The sequence below is a fragment of the Thermobia domestica genome, chromosome 3, assembly GCF_964235325.1.
Source record: "Thermobia domestica chromosome 3, izTheDome1.hap1.1, whole genome shotgun sequence".
Classification (NCBI taxonomy): Eukaryota; Metazoa; Arthropoda; class Insecta; order Zygentoma; family Lepismatidae; genus Thermobia; species Thermobia domestica.
In genome coordinates, this window is record NC_137456.1 from 18,352,159 (window position 1) to 18,371,397 (window position 19,239).

The following is a 19,239-nucleotide window of genomic DNA, read 5'->3' on the forward strand; positions in this document are numbered from 1 at the left end:
ATTTTTTTTTCTATGGACCAGTAATACACACAAAAACTTTACATTTCCAAATGAAACTATATACATTAATGGGCTACTTCAAAAAAGTGGGGGGGCAACTGCCCCCCTTTGCCCCCCCTAATCGCCGCCCATGCTTTCTAATGAACTCAATGAGTCTGATTTCGTACAGGTTTGCGCCAACGCAACGGAATAAAGGGGCATTAGTTTGCGATAATAGGCGTAGCGCCTTTAGAATTTTTTGTTCCAGTTTTTGCGTTGCGTTAGAGTCCGCAAAATTAAGGAAAGTTGGAACGGAATGGAGCCCACGTTATCTTGCTCTTTATTTGTTTGATATATCGAATCGAAATCGAAGGTCTCGAGAGAAACTAGTAGGTAGAAACGAAAGTCGATAAGCGCTGAAGCCGGTCTCTTTCGCAGGTTATACGCTGGTGAAGAAAACGTCATTTCCAACACGTTCTCTCGCGGGATTTTCTGAGTAGCTTGGCGGTAGTTCTACTGCCGCCTGAGACACTGCTCGGTGAGCCTCCCAGCAGTGGTGCCAACCATGATTTTTTTATCGAACAATTTTTTTTTCAACTTAAAAAATATCATGCGTTCTGTGAAGGAAAATAAATTAATTATAAATTATAATTTCTGAAAGTAAATGGGTAGGCCGGGCCTCAGGGCCTCTTACCACCCTTCGCCACTGCTCATATATATCTAGAAACGTATTTAGTGCAAACGAAATTTTTCACTAAAGTCAGAGTGTAAACCAACACAACAGTAAAACCATAAATCACATTCGTATGCAAGATTTCCGGCTAACAAAAACTCAAAACTCGTAACACCACATAGGAATAAAACTATATAATAAATTACCAAAACCTGGGAAGCAGATACAAATTTGCAGTTTAAAATTCATTTTACATTATTGTAACATAATCGTCTATTTTGTACCATAGAGTAGTTTTTCCCGTAGTAGTAGTTCCCCACTTCTTTTAAAACTTTCTGTGTCGAACGGTGCTTGCAAATGGCAGTTATTGAAACATTTTGTATCGTGTGACGAAGGTATAAACTTAAGAGTTCTTAAGACGGATAATTAATTGAATACATAAATTACTCCAATCGTACTTGCTTGAAGTCTCTATTGCATTCAATCAGTCAGGTATACTAACTTGGGAGGTCAAATGTTGCCATCTCATAAAGGTGCTCATTATGGGGGGGGGGGAGGATGAGTCAATTAATTCCGAGTGTACTAAGCATAAATTATTTATCAGAGTCTTCGAATAGCCATGGCTAAGGATCATCAATTTGAAATATCCGAGTGTTGCCCTTCGTCTACACGTTCTGGAAACAAATACAAGATTCCTCTTTCCGCACTTAAATTGCACAACAGACTGCTCGGAACGCACACGATAAAAAAAATGTAGACAGCGAACACTTCCTTGCGTTTTCTGACATTTTCAGTGTTGGCAACACCCAACCAATACCCTCGCCCGCCAGGTGCCAAGCTACAAGCATCTCACACCATGCCCGTAAAGTCTGGGTTTGTTATTTACTTCTTTCACTTGTATAAAACGGGACAAATACTACTTTTTTTCCATCTAATGACAGGACGGCCGGGACACGCCCCGAAAACGGGACTGTTCCGGTCAAAAGGGACGTATGGTCGCCCTATATTTACCTTATAGTTAGTTAGATTCAATCCGTCTTATGCAGAGTCGTTTTGACGTATGATTAACGTTATACAAAAAACCTGACTACTGCAGGAAATATAGTTGGTCGAACTCTTTAGTATGAGACTAATCACGCGTCATAATGACTCTGCTTAAGGCCCCATATGACTTCTGTTGGTAATTTTGCAGAGCCAAACCCTCTGCAGCATGTCAGGATTGACTTCAACTGCGGCATAGATTGTTGCTCTGACTTAGCGAGAAGTTCATGGAACACTACGCCACTCATAAATGTTAGGTCTACTAGGAGGACCAATGCTATACTCGGTACGAGAATTCGATTGGAAAGTTTTCCAAGACTTTGACTCTTCAAACTGAAATACATAACACGCGCTCGATACCAGTGAAGGCAATCATCTTTGTTACAAGTGTCGCTAGCGGTTGCGGTTGCTGCTATTCGGTATTATGTACTACGTGAGTCAAAACTTGATCTATTTTGCTACAAGAATGATAACAAAGCCAGCTCTTCACGTAGTCTTCATATTTTTTTTTTTTTTTTTTTATGAATTTAGAAACCTTTAAAGTTCTTTTTGTAGCACCCTATATTTTTTTCTGGTGTTGCAATTTTCAAGAACAGCAGTGTGTTTCGAGAATGCGCTCATGATAATGTCACATTTCTACCTGTTAGCAATGTTCAAGGACTCAATTTAAAATTAAAAAGTTTGTTTGATAGTATTCGTTTCTTTTAAAAAGCTGTGGAATTAGTGTTTGAGAAAATGTTTACTGCATAACACTGAGGAGTATATATGAGTAATGTAGGAGCATGTAAATGAATCTAAATGCAAATAATTGTTTCCCAATTTGTTTTTGCAATTCATAGATAATAATTGACGCAAGCTAAGTAAGAGTCACAACTCAAAATTGATGGTGTATGAAGGACATTATTTCCAGCTGTAGTACTAAGAATATAAATTCATTGACAAATCTATTTTTGAATGCCCTTGAATACATATATTCTGTGTGTGTAGAAACAGCAATTTGATAACAACAAATAATAAATGATTTTGATAATATGTTTAACACGTATTTGTTGACACACAAAGAAAAGAAGCTGCTGCAAATACAATACGTAAATAGTCGAAAAAAGAACAAATACGTTCTATTATTTATGTAAGTAGTTCTGTAACCAGAATTCCACTTTGAATAATGAGCAAAAGATTTTTTTCAATGTGAAATCAAAATATAAGGAACAGAATAGAAGAAAATGGGGTAGTACACAATCAGCACATCAAGAGTTGAGAAGGGGCTGCGGTGGCTCTGTGGTTGAGCGCTCACCTCTGGTGCATGGGGTCCCTGGTTCGATCCTAGCTCGCGCCAAGTGAACCTTGTAGTGGACAAACACCATGTACATGGGTTTCCTCGGGGTTCTCCCGTTTCCTCCCACTTTCTTCATTTCTCATCATATCGTCTCCTTTAGTCCAGCCGGGGTAATCGTGGGACGTAAAACAAAGATTCATTTCATTTCAAGATTTGATAATACTCAATCTGTGGTTCATGATACAATAAACGGCCTAAGGTTATTTTTATTTAGATTTACTACAGGCTGTTCTCGATACGTTCATGTTAGTTCTTTAAAATAATACATGTACTTATTTATTCAACTTCAAGCCATTATTATTATTATTATTATTATTATTATTATTATTATTATTATTATTGATTCAGACTCTAGTAGCAAGAAAGCTTTCGGCAAGTTGGCGCGTGTTTGGCTTTTGACTTTCTAAGCTTGCACTTGAAACGTATGCTTTCACACAATCTGCCTTTCGTTGTACTTGCAGGCAATGCTATACACCCTTCCTAGAGCGTCATAGCATCACTAGCCGTTCATTGGCTATTGACTTGCCGTCAGCGTAAAACGCTTGCGTCTAGCTTGAATGGAACGCTGAATGCAAGGTTGCCACCGTGTAACATCGTTACTGGAATCCAGCTTGCGGCATGCTTGCACGCTTTCCCATCAAGCTGGATGCAAGCTACAATATAAACAAACACAGTCGTTGATAGATTGTTACAACGTTATGTGGCAGACGCCAGATGTTGGGACCGGATTACTGAGAGGACGGATTGGTAAGAGTCTAGTGTAGTATGAAGGGGTTCTTTAAACTATTATTGCGGAGCATGGTGGACCAGTGGTAGAGAGTTTATCTCTGTTGCGAGCAGTTGCGGAGGTTGGACGTTAGAAGTGGGGGGAAGACATGATCTGAACAATTGTATATCAATGTTAGATTTCCTGATTGTTTCTAACACTGTTTGATGAAAGGTTGTATAACTAATAGGATACTATGTTTTTCACTTAAAATGCAGTATATTGTATTTCTATTTTATTAAGTAAATTCATAAGAGCAATACAGGTAGGTACTATCCCTTTATACTCTAAAACAACGAAAGTGTAAGAAGAGATTTGAGTTCTTGCTCATGAACATCTTAAAATTCTGTCTGGAAAATTGTGTGATCAGATTATTTAATAAATTTGCAAAATAAATAAATAGAAGGGATAATATTAATCATAATAGTAATGAATAATGACGCTTGTTTTGCACAAGTTATATTGAAACTGGGAATTAATGAACAATTTATACTTTTAATTCTACACATGCCATTAAATGAATGTTTTTAGTCTTAGGAAATGAAATACAGTAAGTACTGCAAGCATATGCTATGACATTTAAAGAAATATGCAATTGCAATATTAATTGCTTTGAATTGCAATTAAAACGCAATTCCTGTAGCTTTCTTAACTCTATGGGAAGACAAATAACCAATATGTACTCACGCAACGGAAAATATCATAATGCACAATTTTTTTTCTATGAAACAGTAATACATACAAAACCTTTACCAGGGTGTCCACATTCTGGAAAATAAGTGCAAGTCAGTGAAAGGTCAGGGAAGTAAAAATGTATCAGGTGAAGTCAGGAAAATGGCAGATTGGTCAGGGAAAGTCAGGAGAAAATCGATTTAGGTCCATTGTTCAATTATTGAATTTATGAAATATTGTTGATTTCTTTACTGTTACTGGATGCAAAATGTGGTGTTCTCAGTGATGATATTGAGGGAGTAAGTGTTCTCTGATATAGTCGTTGAAACTAATTTTCTGCGAAAAACACATCTAAGTACATCCTGGCATATTTGCTCAAAAGGGTAGACGCCGTTCTAGAAGAATTGCATGGTGCCACGAGGATATCTGGACAAGTGGCTGAGAACGCAAAGAAATAGTATCTTCAGCTCACAGTGAAAGCTCAAACTGAAGAATTTAAGGAACACTCGAATGAATTCATAGCCAATGATAGAGATGGTATTGGACTTGATGAGTTTTTTACTTAGTCTTAGGAAATGGGAAGAGCTTCGTTGACTTATGGTCAGTTATGAAATATGTTTTATCTTCTTTCACGGAAACGCATTTTTTGAAAGTGGTTTCACAATAAATAAACTTTTCATTGTTGACAACTTACAAGAAGGCTAGTATCTCTGGTGGCTCAACGGGTTATATATGATTCTGTGATGAGAATAGGTGGATCATCAGGATTAATAATTACAAGAAGTATGGTAAATTCAGTGAGAGGTTCAATGAGACAATATCAGGTGTATTTGGAAAAGAAAAGAGAAATAAATGCTGGAGACGAGAAGAGGAGAGAGAAACGGAAGATTCAGCAACAACTAAAGGAGCTGGAGGAAGAAGAAAAGAAAATTAAACTGCGGAGACAACAAGAAAGATATTCAGATCAATGAGAAGAAAACTATGCGAGAAAGGATGAAAACAAATGTCTAAATTTGTTGCATTTAACAACTGCACCAGCAAAAGTATGTGTTACATAATGTGTGTGTGTCTGTGTGTTTTTAATAGTCAGTAAATTCATGTATGAACTGTTTATTACTATAGGCAATATTATAATGCTATGTAATTGGTATTATAATGTGTAAGCATATAATATGTATTTTTTTCATATCTTAAGTACTGCACACTTTTGTTTGTAACTACATTTTGTGTAATATGTTGGCCTAATCAATAACGGCCTAATGCACATATTGGTAAATTTACATTCCTTTTGAAAGAAAATTGAAAAAGAAAGAAACAAACGAGGAATAGAACAAGGTCAACTATGGGGAGTGTGGAGGCTGGGGTTTCTTTCTTTTTTCGATATTTTAAAGTTATTCAGGGGTCAGGGAAATCTGCAACTTTCGTCAAGGAAAGTCAGGGAAAAGTCAGAGATCTTTTCTCCAAATTGTATGGACAGTCTGTTTACATTTGCAAATAAAATTATATAAATTAGGACGTCACTTCAAAAAAGTGGGGGGGGGGGGCAAGTGCTCCCTCTTGCCCCCCTAATCGCCGCCCATGGTTGCGAGTAATCCATCGTTCGCTACCAGTCCATGAGAGTTTGTGGTTTGAGGATCCATTTAAGTTGAAGATGTGAAATTCGGTATATGAACTCTTAAGTAAGAATAAGGGGATATATGTTTCAGTGTTTTCGATAATTCTGCTCCTAAGTAGGGAAAAAGAGACCATTTCTATAATAACGAAATTTCCCTTTATTTACTTACGAAGTGTCGAATGAGGATTTTGCTTAATGCTAACTTTAAAGCAATATCCAAGTAAAATCTGCCATTTCAGTTATCTCTGAATATTTTAAATACGATTTTGACAGTATTACTAAAGGACTTCCCGAGTAGGTAGTACCATTTTTTTTTCTTAAACCAGAAACCGGTACTATCTATCAATCATGAGAGGGGTAAGGCTATACACAGTAGTCTTTGAAACTGCACACATAGTGATGTTTACAGACAGCACGGCGGCCCAGTAGTAGAGTGTTTATCTCTTGTACGTGTTGTTTCTGGCTCGTTCCCTCCGGCCAAGTAAATTAGTGGCAAACAACATTATGTCCACGGTTTTTCGTGTATTATTCAAGAAAAAAAAATAGCATAAATATTTTAAGAGAATATATTCATTTTGTTTTCGTTGTTAAATAGTTTGGGGAGTCCCATAAAGGAGATAGCATCACTGATATTTTTGCGGTTATCCTGCAGGCTAATCCATCTCTGGATCTAAAGTCTTCAAAAGAAAGAGGATCTTCTATCTTTAAATTCGTTTAAATTATAGGCAGCGTGTTTTCCATCAACAAGGCTTACATCAGCTGGGCGTTATTTTAAGATACGAACCACAGGATATCCTGTGTCCTCAGATAAGGATTATCAGCTATACAATTCGATTAACTTTGAAATATCCTTTATGTTTGCTAAAGATTATGATATTCTGTGGTGCCATATGCAACATGATAGTGAAATTTTGCTAATCATGATTTAGATTTATCTTGCTTTATAATAATATTTGTATTTTTAATTATACTGTTTATTAAAAAATATTTATTTTGTACTCTTTATTACAAAATAAATACAAATATTATTTAAAAAGTAATTAACAGAAACACAGACAGCATGATAAGTCATCAATTGCCGTTGAGTTCATTTTTCTAGTCGCTACCTTAACCTAGATTTTTGGGTAATTCAAATTCTGGTCACACTGTAATTTATGTGGGTGGCAACACTGAAAATTCTTCCGATTCGTATTTTCGGGTGTAGAATAACATTATGTATTACTGAGGTAAATTATATTTCATGATCACTTTTCACTTACGAAAAACGCAAAAGAAAAATTTGTTAGCTTTTGAAAAATATTTAATGCAGTATTCTGGGCTAAATATTTGAATCATCTTTTCACCTTTACTTCCATTATATCAAAAAGAAAAAAATCCTTTCTTACTCATTGCTCTCGTAATAAAAGGATTTTTCTGTTCAAGTCTTGCGTTTCTACATCTATTAACATAAACTGAATTTTCAGTGAATCGCTTTTATTCTTCCATTGAATCATACATATTGACCCCTTCCTCCTTCCACAAGCGAAATTTTCGAAAACACTGAAATACGTGTTATCTTTATTTTCGATTAAGAGTTTATGCAACGAGTTCACACCTCCAACTGTAGCGAATTCTTATATTAAGCACTTTTTTTTAAAATTAATAATGGGAAATCTTAGTATTATAGAAATTGCTCCCTTACACTCTTCAGAAGCAGAATTTTCGCAGAAGCAGCAATACGTATTTAATTATTTTTTATTTAAGATAATAAAAGCGATTTTCACATCTCTAACCTAAGCATATCTTGAAAAGGGCACTTTCTTTTCTTAATAAATAAACAGAAATTTGGATGTTATAGTAATGATCTCCTTTTCCTTCCAAGGAGCGAAATTTTCCAAAATCCTGAAACACATGTGCCATTATTTGTGTTTAAGAGTGTTCTAGTATTTTTACTTAAGAATTCATATACCGAATTTCCGTCTTTAACTTAAGCAAATCTTTACACATGACACTTTGTGAACAAATAAGGGGAAATTTCAATATTATAGAAATATTCCCTATTTCCCTCTTAAGAGCAGAATTTTCAAAAACGTTGAAACATGTATTCTCGTATTTTTTAGTTCAATTTATAAATCAAAATTCACGTATCCAACTTAAGAGGTTTCATCACGGCGAAATTAAAATACCGTTAATTTTACAGTAATTATGTGATATTTTCAAATAGATAAAATATAATCGAAATGTGGTACAAGAGTGCCCTAGACAATATTATTTTACATGTGATACCGTTACCATGACTCACTTATCTGCTTTCGATTTCCAGCCATTTAGAAAATCAGGATTTATTTTCACGTTTCTAAATGGCTGCAAACAGAAAGCTACTAGGTGGCTCGTGATAACGGTACCTCATGCTAAATAATATTGTCTAGAGCGCTCTTGTTCTTCCACATTTCGATTATATTTTATCTATTTGAGGATATCACGTGGTTACTGTAAAATTAACGGTATTTTAATTTCGCCGTGATGGGGCCTCTTAAAGCGAACCCTCATATTGGACATTTTCTTTAAAAAAAAGAGGGAAGTTTGGTCTTTTCTGGATAGAATCAACCCCAGTTTTCTCTCTTAGGATCGGAATTTCTGTAAACAATGAATTATGTGTTCTCATATTTATATAAGAGTATATAAACCGAATTTCTGATCTTCAACTTAAAGTAATGACATCCACATCAATTGTATTCCCTTAACCAAATAAGCATGAAGATCAGTAATATTCCGCCTTATGCAGAGTCGCTTTGACGTATGATTAGCGTCACACTAAAGGCCTGACTACTGCAGGAAATCTATGATAGTCGAACTCTTTAGTATGCCACTAATCACGACCCAGAACGACTCTGCAAAAGGCCCATTGTGTTTAAAACGGAGAGAGGGGGAAACACTACATAACATTAACACAAAACTCCAAGTAACACCGATCCCAGCCCCCGCCAAGTGAACTTTGTGGTGGACAAACACCGTGTGCGTGGGTTTTCTCGGGGTTCTCCCGTTTCCTCCCACTTTCTTCATTCCACCATTTTCATTCATTACTCATCATCACCGTCTCATTTAGCCTAGCCGGCATACTGTGGGACGTAAAACTCAAAAATTTCATTTCATTTTTCCAAGTAACACAAATAAACAATATAGGTGACGAGTTTGATTTTAATAACAGTTACATACCTGCCAAGCTGGCAACGATCACTACTCGACCAGAGGCTTCTCTGAGAAGAGGAAGAAAAGCTTTGGTCACTCGAATAGGTCCCAGGGCGTTTACATCCAGGATATGTCGGAAGACTTCCACTGGACACCATTCGACTTCAGTCACTGCGGCCACTCCAGCATTGTTCACTACTCCCCACAGAACTAGGAAATAAAACGATCATTTAAATTACAGACTCATTTTTGCTTTATATTGTTACCAAAGTTTTGTCTTATATCACATACAAGTTGAATCTTTATATACAGTGTGTGAGTAAAGTTGCGCATTCCAAAGTTTGATTGCGTATACCTTTTGATCTAAAAATGATAAAGACCTGAGACTTGAAACAAATGTAAGTCAACATATGTTCTTTGATAAGTTTTGAGATAGACATGCACCGAATAAGTTCACGAATTGGACATTAACAAAAAAAAAAAAAAAATCGTTAGTGAAACTAGTGACTGACCACTGGCAGTGGATGCACTAGCAACTACCTTCCGAAATATGGTACGTCGAGTTCAGTTTTGTTTAAATTCGTCTGGTGGCCACTAATGCTGTTAAAAATATACGAATACATTCACTTCTGTTATTCGAGTATCCGAGTATTCGTTTTCAATATTCGAATTTGAATAATTTTTCACTGTTCGAACAAGTTGTTCGAATAATTATTCGTTATCCGAGTTAGGAATATTCGAGTAATCGATTATTTGAACATTCGAATAATGAGTTATTTGAATTTAAATCATCATGTTTCGCACGAAGCAAGGTAAATCTGTTGGAAATTTCTGTTGCAATAGTGAATAATTTATTTACGAAAAACTGGATTCGCTTTGAAATTAAACACCCTGTATATATTGTCGTGATAATAGCACTTTCTCATGAACTCAAATTGTCCTTGTGAAAATTACCTCTATTTTCAAGTGAAGATCGTACGTATTTGGCAGCTTCCTGTACATCTGAGTCTTTGGTTACATCCAACTGAAGAACAACGAGATTCTCTGAACATTGTTTCTGTAAGTCCCTTGCTCCTTCGCCCTCTGGAAAGAGACACCCTGCGTACACCTTCACTCCAAGAGCGTCCAAACGGATTGCGAGCTCCTTACCAAACCCAGAGTCACATCCTAAAAGAATAAATAAATAAATAAATAAATACTTTTAGTGTTATGAACAGCTCTTACACAAAATACAACACTGTAAAATATCAATATATTGTAAAGCTTTGCTTATGCTGTATAGGTAGAGCAAATTGTAGTCGGGAATCGTTTTCTTCCAGTACAAATTTTATTACAAAATTCCCTCTTGTGTGGTGTGAAGTAGCTGTGTGTTAGATGTGAAGTGACCATGAGATAATTGTGTAAACTCTTTTTTTTATTAAATTGCATTATCAACGACAGAATTATGAACTCTTGAAAATTCATTGGAAGAAAACTTTGATCAGGATTGTACATTCTCAGACACCTGTTGTAAACGCATATTTGTTTATAAACTCGACTAGCTTCCTCATTACCCTTCATCATTCCAGATGACTAGGGCGACGCCAGCCTCGTTGGAATTATCAGGTTAGTGCTCATTCCTTTATCTCAGTTAAAAACCTTTCTCTTTCTCTTACTTTTCCCACAACTAGTCATTTTTCAAAATTAGAAACGTTTGAATTTTATTAAAATTCAATCACAATTTCACAGTTAAGTACCGTGTGGAGGTGAGTGGAGGTGACCAGCTGAAGACACAATAATCGCTGTGATACTCCTGGTTTCATAGGTGATCCGGCTGTACTGGCGGTAACGCTGGTGTCCTTCGTCGTCACATGAGTAGTAGTTTCGCTGGTGGCCCTGTTCTCTGCCATTGTAGTAAGTCGTAATCAGACACACATAATTAATGCTTGTAAACATAAGCACGTGTAAGTTGTTTGACAACAGCGCCATATTACAATATTATACGAGTATATAATTGAACATAAGATTAAATAAGTTAATATAAGACAAAGGTCAGATATTAAAATTTCCAAAGTTCACGTTAATTTTAAAAATAAGATTAAAATCAAAACAAATATATCTAATATATCTAATCTTTCATAGGATGTCTAAAAACTTTCTTAGTGCTGCACTTCGAAACTTGAAATTTTCTGTTAAGAGGCTTATTTTGATTTCTGTTCTTCGCGTAACACAGTTTCCATTTAATGAAGGGAATTTAACACTATTTTGCCAGTAAATTTATGGGGCCGTGAAATATATTCGTTTAACACAAGTTTCCGTTTAATAAAGGGTCCGTTGAAGACAGGTTTTACTGTGTTAGACCTCTTCCCCAAAGCTTGGACATTTCCCAACAAAAAGTTTTGGGTGCGCGCCGGTGTTCAATTGTGTGGCCTCCACGAAAGTGTGGGCTTACATCCAGGCTACATCGGGACAAATCGACGAGCAGACGTTCAGACGTCGAAAGATCACTTTTTCGTTCACGTAGGGAACATGATGCGTGTAAATCAGTTGAAACATGGAAGTCGATTGTTTCACAACCACCATGCTTGCTTCTGTCCTATCGGCGCTCGAAAGCAAAAACGTAAATAATAATGACTTAATTTAGCTTTTACAGCGAAGACTGATTGTGCTTACAACTCAGAAACTGCTTCAGTGACTTGACGTTAACTGTGGTTGCTGATAAGATGCGCAAAACATTAATTTCCCAGAGCATTCTTTCATTTCATAACAAGTCATATTTTTTCTTGGTAATAGAAACAATATCAATGTCAACCGTAATTCTTTAGCCATTTCACAGTTCATTTGACTATCAACGAGATATACAACGTTTTATGTGGCACAGCATTGACACAAAATTACAATATGGAAGTTTGTAATGCGCTTCTGACATTATAACGCTTTAAGATAACAAACCGTCTTCTTATGCTTTATTTATATCCACGACATAACGTAAAATGCAAGCACTACAGTTAAAAAGCGTGCTTTAAGAGTCTTCACTACAGCGAAATTAAACTACCGCAAATTTTAGAGTTTTTCTGTAATATCTTCAAAACACATAAAAATATTCAGAAAGCAGAAACGTAGTGAACTAGACAATACGATTTTGCATGTGATACCATTATTACAACTCATCTAGCTATCTGATTTCGATTTGTAACTGTAGATAGACTTAGCTTTTTTTTTTTTTTTTTTTTTTTTTGCGGGTTCTGTAAATAGCGGCATACCAAAAACAGATAGGTGAATTGTGGTAAAGGTATCACATGCAAAAACATATTGCCTAGTTCACTACGTTTCTGCTTTTCGAATATTTTTTTATTTGTTTTGAAGATATTACAGAAAAACTCTAAAATTAGCGGTAGTTTAATTTCGCTGTAGTGAAGACCCTTAAGCCACTAATGACCAGTTGAAGAATATTTTTTTTTTATGAACCAGTCATAACCCATTGTTTTGAAGTAAGAGTTTGTAATAAGCATAAATTATTCGAATTTTACACCTTGTTGACAGATATAGTAGAAAACAAAACAAAAATAAAATTTCGAATACGTATTTTTATTTTGTTTCGAAGTTCAATACGATTAGTAAGTTCTTTCTACAATCTTCAGCCAAATCTTGCGTTTGTCTTTTAGTTTTTTTTTCTTTTTTTTTGACACTTTTACTTCAGAAGAAAGAAAGTTTCTTCTGAATTTCCGTTACATTTCACAAGATATTTTTACAGTAGAAGAATCGAAATTACTATTTGTGTAGTCAAATACAGAATAAAATTTCAAAAGTTTACAATTATTACTGAAAATGAATGCTAACACCTGTTTCGAACATTTTAAAAGCATTTCCATAACTGTTCTCCAAGTGGATCTGTTTAAGAACCAAAGGTAGTTTCGTTAAATTTAACCAAAAAATCCAAAATAAGTCTTTTGAAAACAGCCCTTATTTGTAAAAGAATATATAATGATCGCTTTTAGTTGTTGCAATGGTCTGTCTAAGCAGCTTGATAGAAATTAAGCGTAGCTTAACAAAAAGAAAAAATGCTTCTCTTATATATATATATAAAAAAAAAAAAACATGACAGAAGGAAAAGCTTGGTAAGATGAGTGTAGCTGGCTCCGAATTCTACTTCGCCCCAGGCGCCAAATCTAGCTAAGGCTCTGGCTATCCTGACTTCTAGTCAATGGTCAGCCGGCCTTAGGATACGGAAAGTTAAGAAAATGTGCTGAACAAATATTGCTACCAGTCTTCTTAAGCAGTGTTTGCATCTTCCATTTCATTTCTGTCATTGCTTTCTTTTTATTTGTTTATTAGTCTTTTTAAGATAAAAAGCTATATTTTTAACACATATAAATACACAAGGTCTTTATCACATCGACGAGTCAAAAGCACTATTTGTATTCATGATTACCTTTTATGGCGCTGACGTCACGTGCCAATTATGAGTTCATTAGTGCAATTCACTTTAATTGAAATAACCCATAGCTTGAAATAGTCGGAACACCACTGTTTATATTGTAGAATTTCCTGCCGTGTTCTTAACATTTTTTTTTATCAGCGTATAAAGGATTAGCATATTTACACTACGCTCCGTCTGTGCTTCCTCAAAGGAATACATTTACGAAAGAACAACACTAGAATCAAATCCAAATAAAGCAACTAAGTAGCATGACTATACAATGCTATGAATACTTTTCCTTTCTGTTTGTTTGTTTGTTTGTTCAGTACATTTTACGTCATTCTTTGGTGACATCATCTCTTTTCATTACGAGTCTCCAAGTACACAATATGTCTTTGCTTATGTCTTTTGAGATCAGTGTTTAATCGAAATAATGAATGGGAAAACATGAACTTCAGGCGTTCACTGAATACAAATCGTGCAAACGTAACAGTAGTTGGTTTCATTTATCATTAGATTATGTTGAACACACATTCTATGTGGAAATTTTTCAAGCAGTACTTAGAGTTCTGATAGACCAGCGTTTCTCAACCTGGGGGTCATGACCCTTAGGGGAGTCGCGAAGATAAGTCGAAGATAGAAATATAATTAGATTTTAATACCGGAAAATATATTTTAAGTATTTATTTTGAATTTTGTTCTGATAGGCATATTTTTACTGTTAAGAACGACAAAAAATAGGTCTACTAAACATTTTCAACAGGTACAGAGTTGTTTAAAAATCCGGTTGTCCGGTTCAATCTTCATGATGCACACGCACATTATCAAGTCATTTAAAATGCTGAATATTTTTTTAACAACTGCCCAAGTTTTTTTTTTTTTAAAAAATCAAAATTAGAAATCACTTTATTTTTTGATCATATGACCCAAAATTAAGGGAGTTATGAAGTTTCAAAATTTTCAAACGGCCTCCATTTTGAAACAGTGTGACGGTTCGGATTTGACATTTGTAATATGAGTGAACTGGACACCACTATACACAAGAAATGGATTCTACTATTATAGAAATAGATGGATATCATGAGATTTCCGCAATAGGTATATTAAAAATCCCAACACAAACTTGTTACAAACCAGAAATTATAAGGGGATCGCTGGCAAGAGGATGTGATAAAATGGGGCTCGTGATAGAAATTAGATTGAAAATCACTGTTATAGACTTTACAATTGTTGTTAATTTAGGACATTTTCAGAGGTGCCCTGGAGCCGGCTATTTCAACGGGCTCCTATAGTTACAAAAAAAAAATTCCAGTGCATAAATTTTCTTTGCTGCCTTCCACAACCTCGTTGACTTATCGAAACACCGAGAACTATGTTGTAATATTGTAATGTGCTCCAAGTTTACAATAATTAGTTTAATTACATTCATTATTAAAAGTTAAATGTTCATATACTGCAGTGTTACACACAAATTCCAAAAAACAAGCCAAATGGTCAACAGTCCCTGCAAAAATACTAATAGAGTAAAACGAGAAAAATCATATACAAATAGGTAAAGCTGTACAAGGCTACATTATTAGAAAAGTTTTGTTCCTACATTTTTGCTCTGCAAAGGATTCTTTATGTCATTAAACGACATTGAAATGACTGAGATATATCAAAGAAATTGTCACTACAAGCTAATAATTTGGTTTGTAATAGAGGCCCAAAATAGCTCACTCCCTCACAAAATAAGTATCATGAAGACGCTGGTGGAAGAAGACAACTCTAGCGATACCGCGAGCATAGCGAGCGGAAAATAAAATTAGCATGCGTCCGAAGCCGGTGATATAATAATAAGTTGATTGCTATATTTTAGTATTAAAGAGAGGGATTTTGGGGGACCGACTGAGCCTGGGGGCCCCGGAGCCTGAGCTCCATTGGTTACGCCCTTAATCCGCTCGTGCATCTAGTGTATGGCATGGTTGATATCGTAGAACTACGTGTATTCCCTTAACTTTCCTGCTATACGTTCACAGAAATGTATTAGGTGAAATCTGTAGGGGCCACTTATTTTTTTCTAGCCCTGGGCTTCCATCAGGGCCGGCTCTACCATGTGTGTAAAACGTACCTTTGCACGGCGTGGCAAATTCGCTATAAATAATAAACTATATTATTTAAAATAAACATTTCTTGTTGGAAACATACTTCATGATGATGGTAGGTAAATTTACTAACTTGACCTAATTGAATACTACATTCGTAAAACATGTTTAGGTAGCATTAGTTTAAGATTACATGGACAGTGCTAAAGGAAATGATCAAACAAATCCTAGCATGAAATACTTGATTGTTGTCAATTACAAGAATTCAATTCTCGAACAGTAGCGAACACCTGTTCCATTTAGTTAGTTATCACAGTTTCGATATGAAAACTAGTCCATCATTAAAGGTGGAAACAAGTCTTTTTAATTAAATTTTTTATCAGATGTAGAAGGAATAGTGTTGCCACGAGACGAGACGATACGAGACTTCAGGCTGTCTCGTCTCGTCTCGTGCAAAGCATGTCTCGTCTCGTGTCTCGTCTCGAAGAAATGTACTCGTACCGTCTCGTGTCTCGTCTCGAGATGTTCTGTCCCGTCCCGTCTCGTCTCGTCTTGTTTGTCTCGTTTTGTCTCGTCTTGTCTTGTAAAAATATAGCGGCATACCATGGGAACGAAAGTAAAATGTAGCAGGCTGCACCATGCTAATCAAGATACAACTAACAAGTGAAGAGAGGGAGATTATATATCGAAGTGGAAGATGGTTTATATACCAATCGAAAGCACTAATGACACCTATTACAAAACTGTAATAAAAATTTTCCGAATGCATATACTGTGCGAGTTATATGAATATACAGGGTGTCCAGAAAATCCATTTCCACCCCTTGAAATCGCAAACGATGAGACAGATGCAAAAACTGGAAAACACGTTTTTGATCATTATAAAAGTACAATGTATCAAAGCAAACATTGTTGTCCCAGAGCCACCCGCAGAGTCCCAGGCGGGATCCAACTCAAAAATTACAAAAGGTAAGGGGGTCAAGTAGTATATCGTTCGAAACGTCTTGGGAAATGAAAGAAGACGAACAAGTCCCAACTCTCTAAAATTACCCTGTGCAAAATGGCGGCCGGTCAAACTGTCAGCAAACACGTCATTGTAGAGTCTATGGCCACCCTCCAAAGAAAGAAAAAAAACTGAAACGGTAAGACAGATGTCAAAAAAGAAAAAAGATGTGTGTTATCTTTTCAAAAGTACAATGATTGAAAGTAAAAATGTTTGTCCCAGGGTCCTCCACAAAGTTCCAGACGGGGTCTTACTCAAAATTTTCAAATGGCAAATATGGTCAAATAAAGCTGTTGAGAAATAAAAGAACACAGAACAAGTCTCGATCCTCTAAAATTACCCTGTGTAAAATGACGGCCGGTCAAAATGTACATCTTCATTTCTATTTTCTGAGCACGTTCACTTTCCATTTTGCAATCGGCACTTGTTTTCACTCTGAGACATTTGTACGTATTTACTCTTCCTGGTGCAAGGAATTCTTTCGTTTGAATCATTTTATAATTGATAAAACAGATAACGAGCATAAGTACCACTGTTGTGCAGTCATAAACATAAATAAGTAGAGGTAAGAGTCTTTACTTCTGATGGCTCCAACCTCTACTTATTTATGTTCGTGGAAGTACATTATATGTTAACTAGTCAGTTCTATACTCAAAGATGTCAAATGTTGTCGTTTCTTTTCTTTATGTCTTAATTTGCTTTTATTTTATTATTTTTTTTCTTTATTTAGATATTATTGGGCTCAAAGAGCAGAATCTCACAGTAGGGGCATTTCCTTTCTTTCCGTTGAGTACAAGAATTAAAGTGAAAATAAACTAAAACCCGGTTACAGAAAGAACAACTAAAATGCAAGATGTTTGCATAGTATTATCGTAGAGCGTCCATACTTGTTCTATCAGCTTTCATTTAATAACAGCTTTAAACGATGTGCTACTTGACCTCCCTTGCCATTTGAACAATTTGAACATGACCCCGCCTGGGACATTGTGGAGGACCCTGAGACAAATATTTTTACTTCCAATCATTGTACTTTTGAAATGATGACACACGTGTTTTCCTGTTTTGACATCTGCCTCACCGTTTCAGGATTTTTTTGGTGGTGGCCACGGACTTTACAATGACGTTTTTGCTGACAGTTTGACCAGCCGCCATTTTGCACAAGGTAATTTTAGAGTATTGAGACTTGTTCCGTCTTCTTTCATTTCCAAAGAAGTTTCGAACGATATGCTACTTGACCCCCTTACCTTTTGTAATTTTTGAGTTGGACCCCGCCAGTACACTGCGGGTGGCCTTGTGACAAGAATTTTTGCTTTGATACATTGTACTTTTAAAATGATCAAACACATGTTTTCCAGTTTTTGCATCTGTCTTATCGTTTGCGATTTCAAGGGGTGGTAACGGATTATCTGGACACTCTATATATCCATATAACTCGCATAGTATATGCATTCGGAAAATTTTTATTGCAGTTTTGTAATAGGCTTCATTAGTGCTTTCGATTGGTATATAAACCATCTTCCACTTCGATATATAATCTCCCTCTCTTCCCTTGTAAGTTACAAGTATTACCCAGAACACACAAGACAAGAAATGTCACGGTAGCTATACTGTGAAGCCTTCACCTCTGGTGTATGTGGTAGTCGGTTCGATCTCGGTTAGTGCCATGTGAGCTTTGTGGTGGACAAACATTGAATGTGTGTGGGGACCGCGGTGGCTCAGTGGTAGAGATTTCATCTCTGGTGCTTGGGGTCTCGGGTTCGATCCCAGCCCCGCCAAGTGAACTGTGTGGGGGTTTTCTCGGGGTTCTCCCGTTTCCTCCCACTTTCTTCATTCCACCATTTCATTCATTACTCATCATCACTGTCTCCTTTAGCCTAACCGGTATAGGCGTGGGACGTAAAACTCAAAGATTTCATTTCATTTTTCGAATGTGTGTGTTTTCTCGAAGTTGTCTAGTATCCTACCACTTTCTTCATTCCACTAATTTTCCCATCATCATCCATTCGGCCAAAGTTGAACAAAGGTTTTAAAAATAAATTCAAATAAGCTCACAAGGCAAGGACAAATAGTTTACAAGATAATATATCTCTGCTGTTAGTTGTCTGAGGCTCCTCGACCCCGGCTTCTTTTTTTCACATTCTAAAACATTGAAATTTGTTTCACCAGTTTCAATACACGAATATACAGTAAATTGCTGATAGGTACGTCGAAGATGAAGACACTAATGTTAAATAATGTTTACACGACAAGCACAGTTAGATGTAAAGGTGTCATCATCCCCGACACTATCGTATACTATCAGCCCACTTGCTTTATAGTATATATATATATATATATATATATATATATATATATATATATATATGGAAAGATATATGGATAAATAGAGAGATAGATATGTGTGTACACTTTGATTTCATATATTCCAGCCTTTAGGTTTTACAGTGTTAACCCATAACAATCCAAAAACTATTTCCATTTTAGCATATATAGATTTGTTGCA

The 19,239-nt window shown here is 35.9% G+C and overlaps 1 protein-coding gene across 1 annotated transcript in view; it reads right to left on the reverse strand.

Annotated features, from left to right (window-relative positions):
* LOC145680212 (17-beta-hydroxysteroid dehydrogenase type 6-like) overlaps nucleotides 1-19,239 on the reverse strand; it is an 88,136-nt gene that overhangs the window by 49,304 nt on the left and 19,593 nt on the right. The window contains exons 2-3 of the mRNA XM_081750526.1: nucleotides 10,205-10,417; nucleotides 9,278-9,460 (exon numbers count right to left, since the gene is read on the reverse strand). Coding sequence (XP_081606652.1) covers nucleotides 9,278-9,460; nucleotides 10,205-10,417 — 396 coding nt within the window. The remainder of the gene's footprint in view (nucleotides 1-9,277; nucleotides 9,461-10,204; nucleotides 10,418-19,239) is intronic.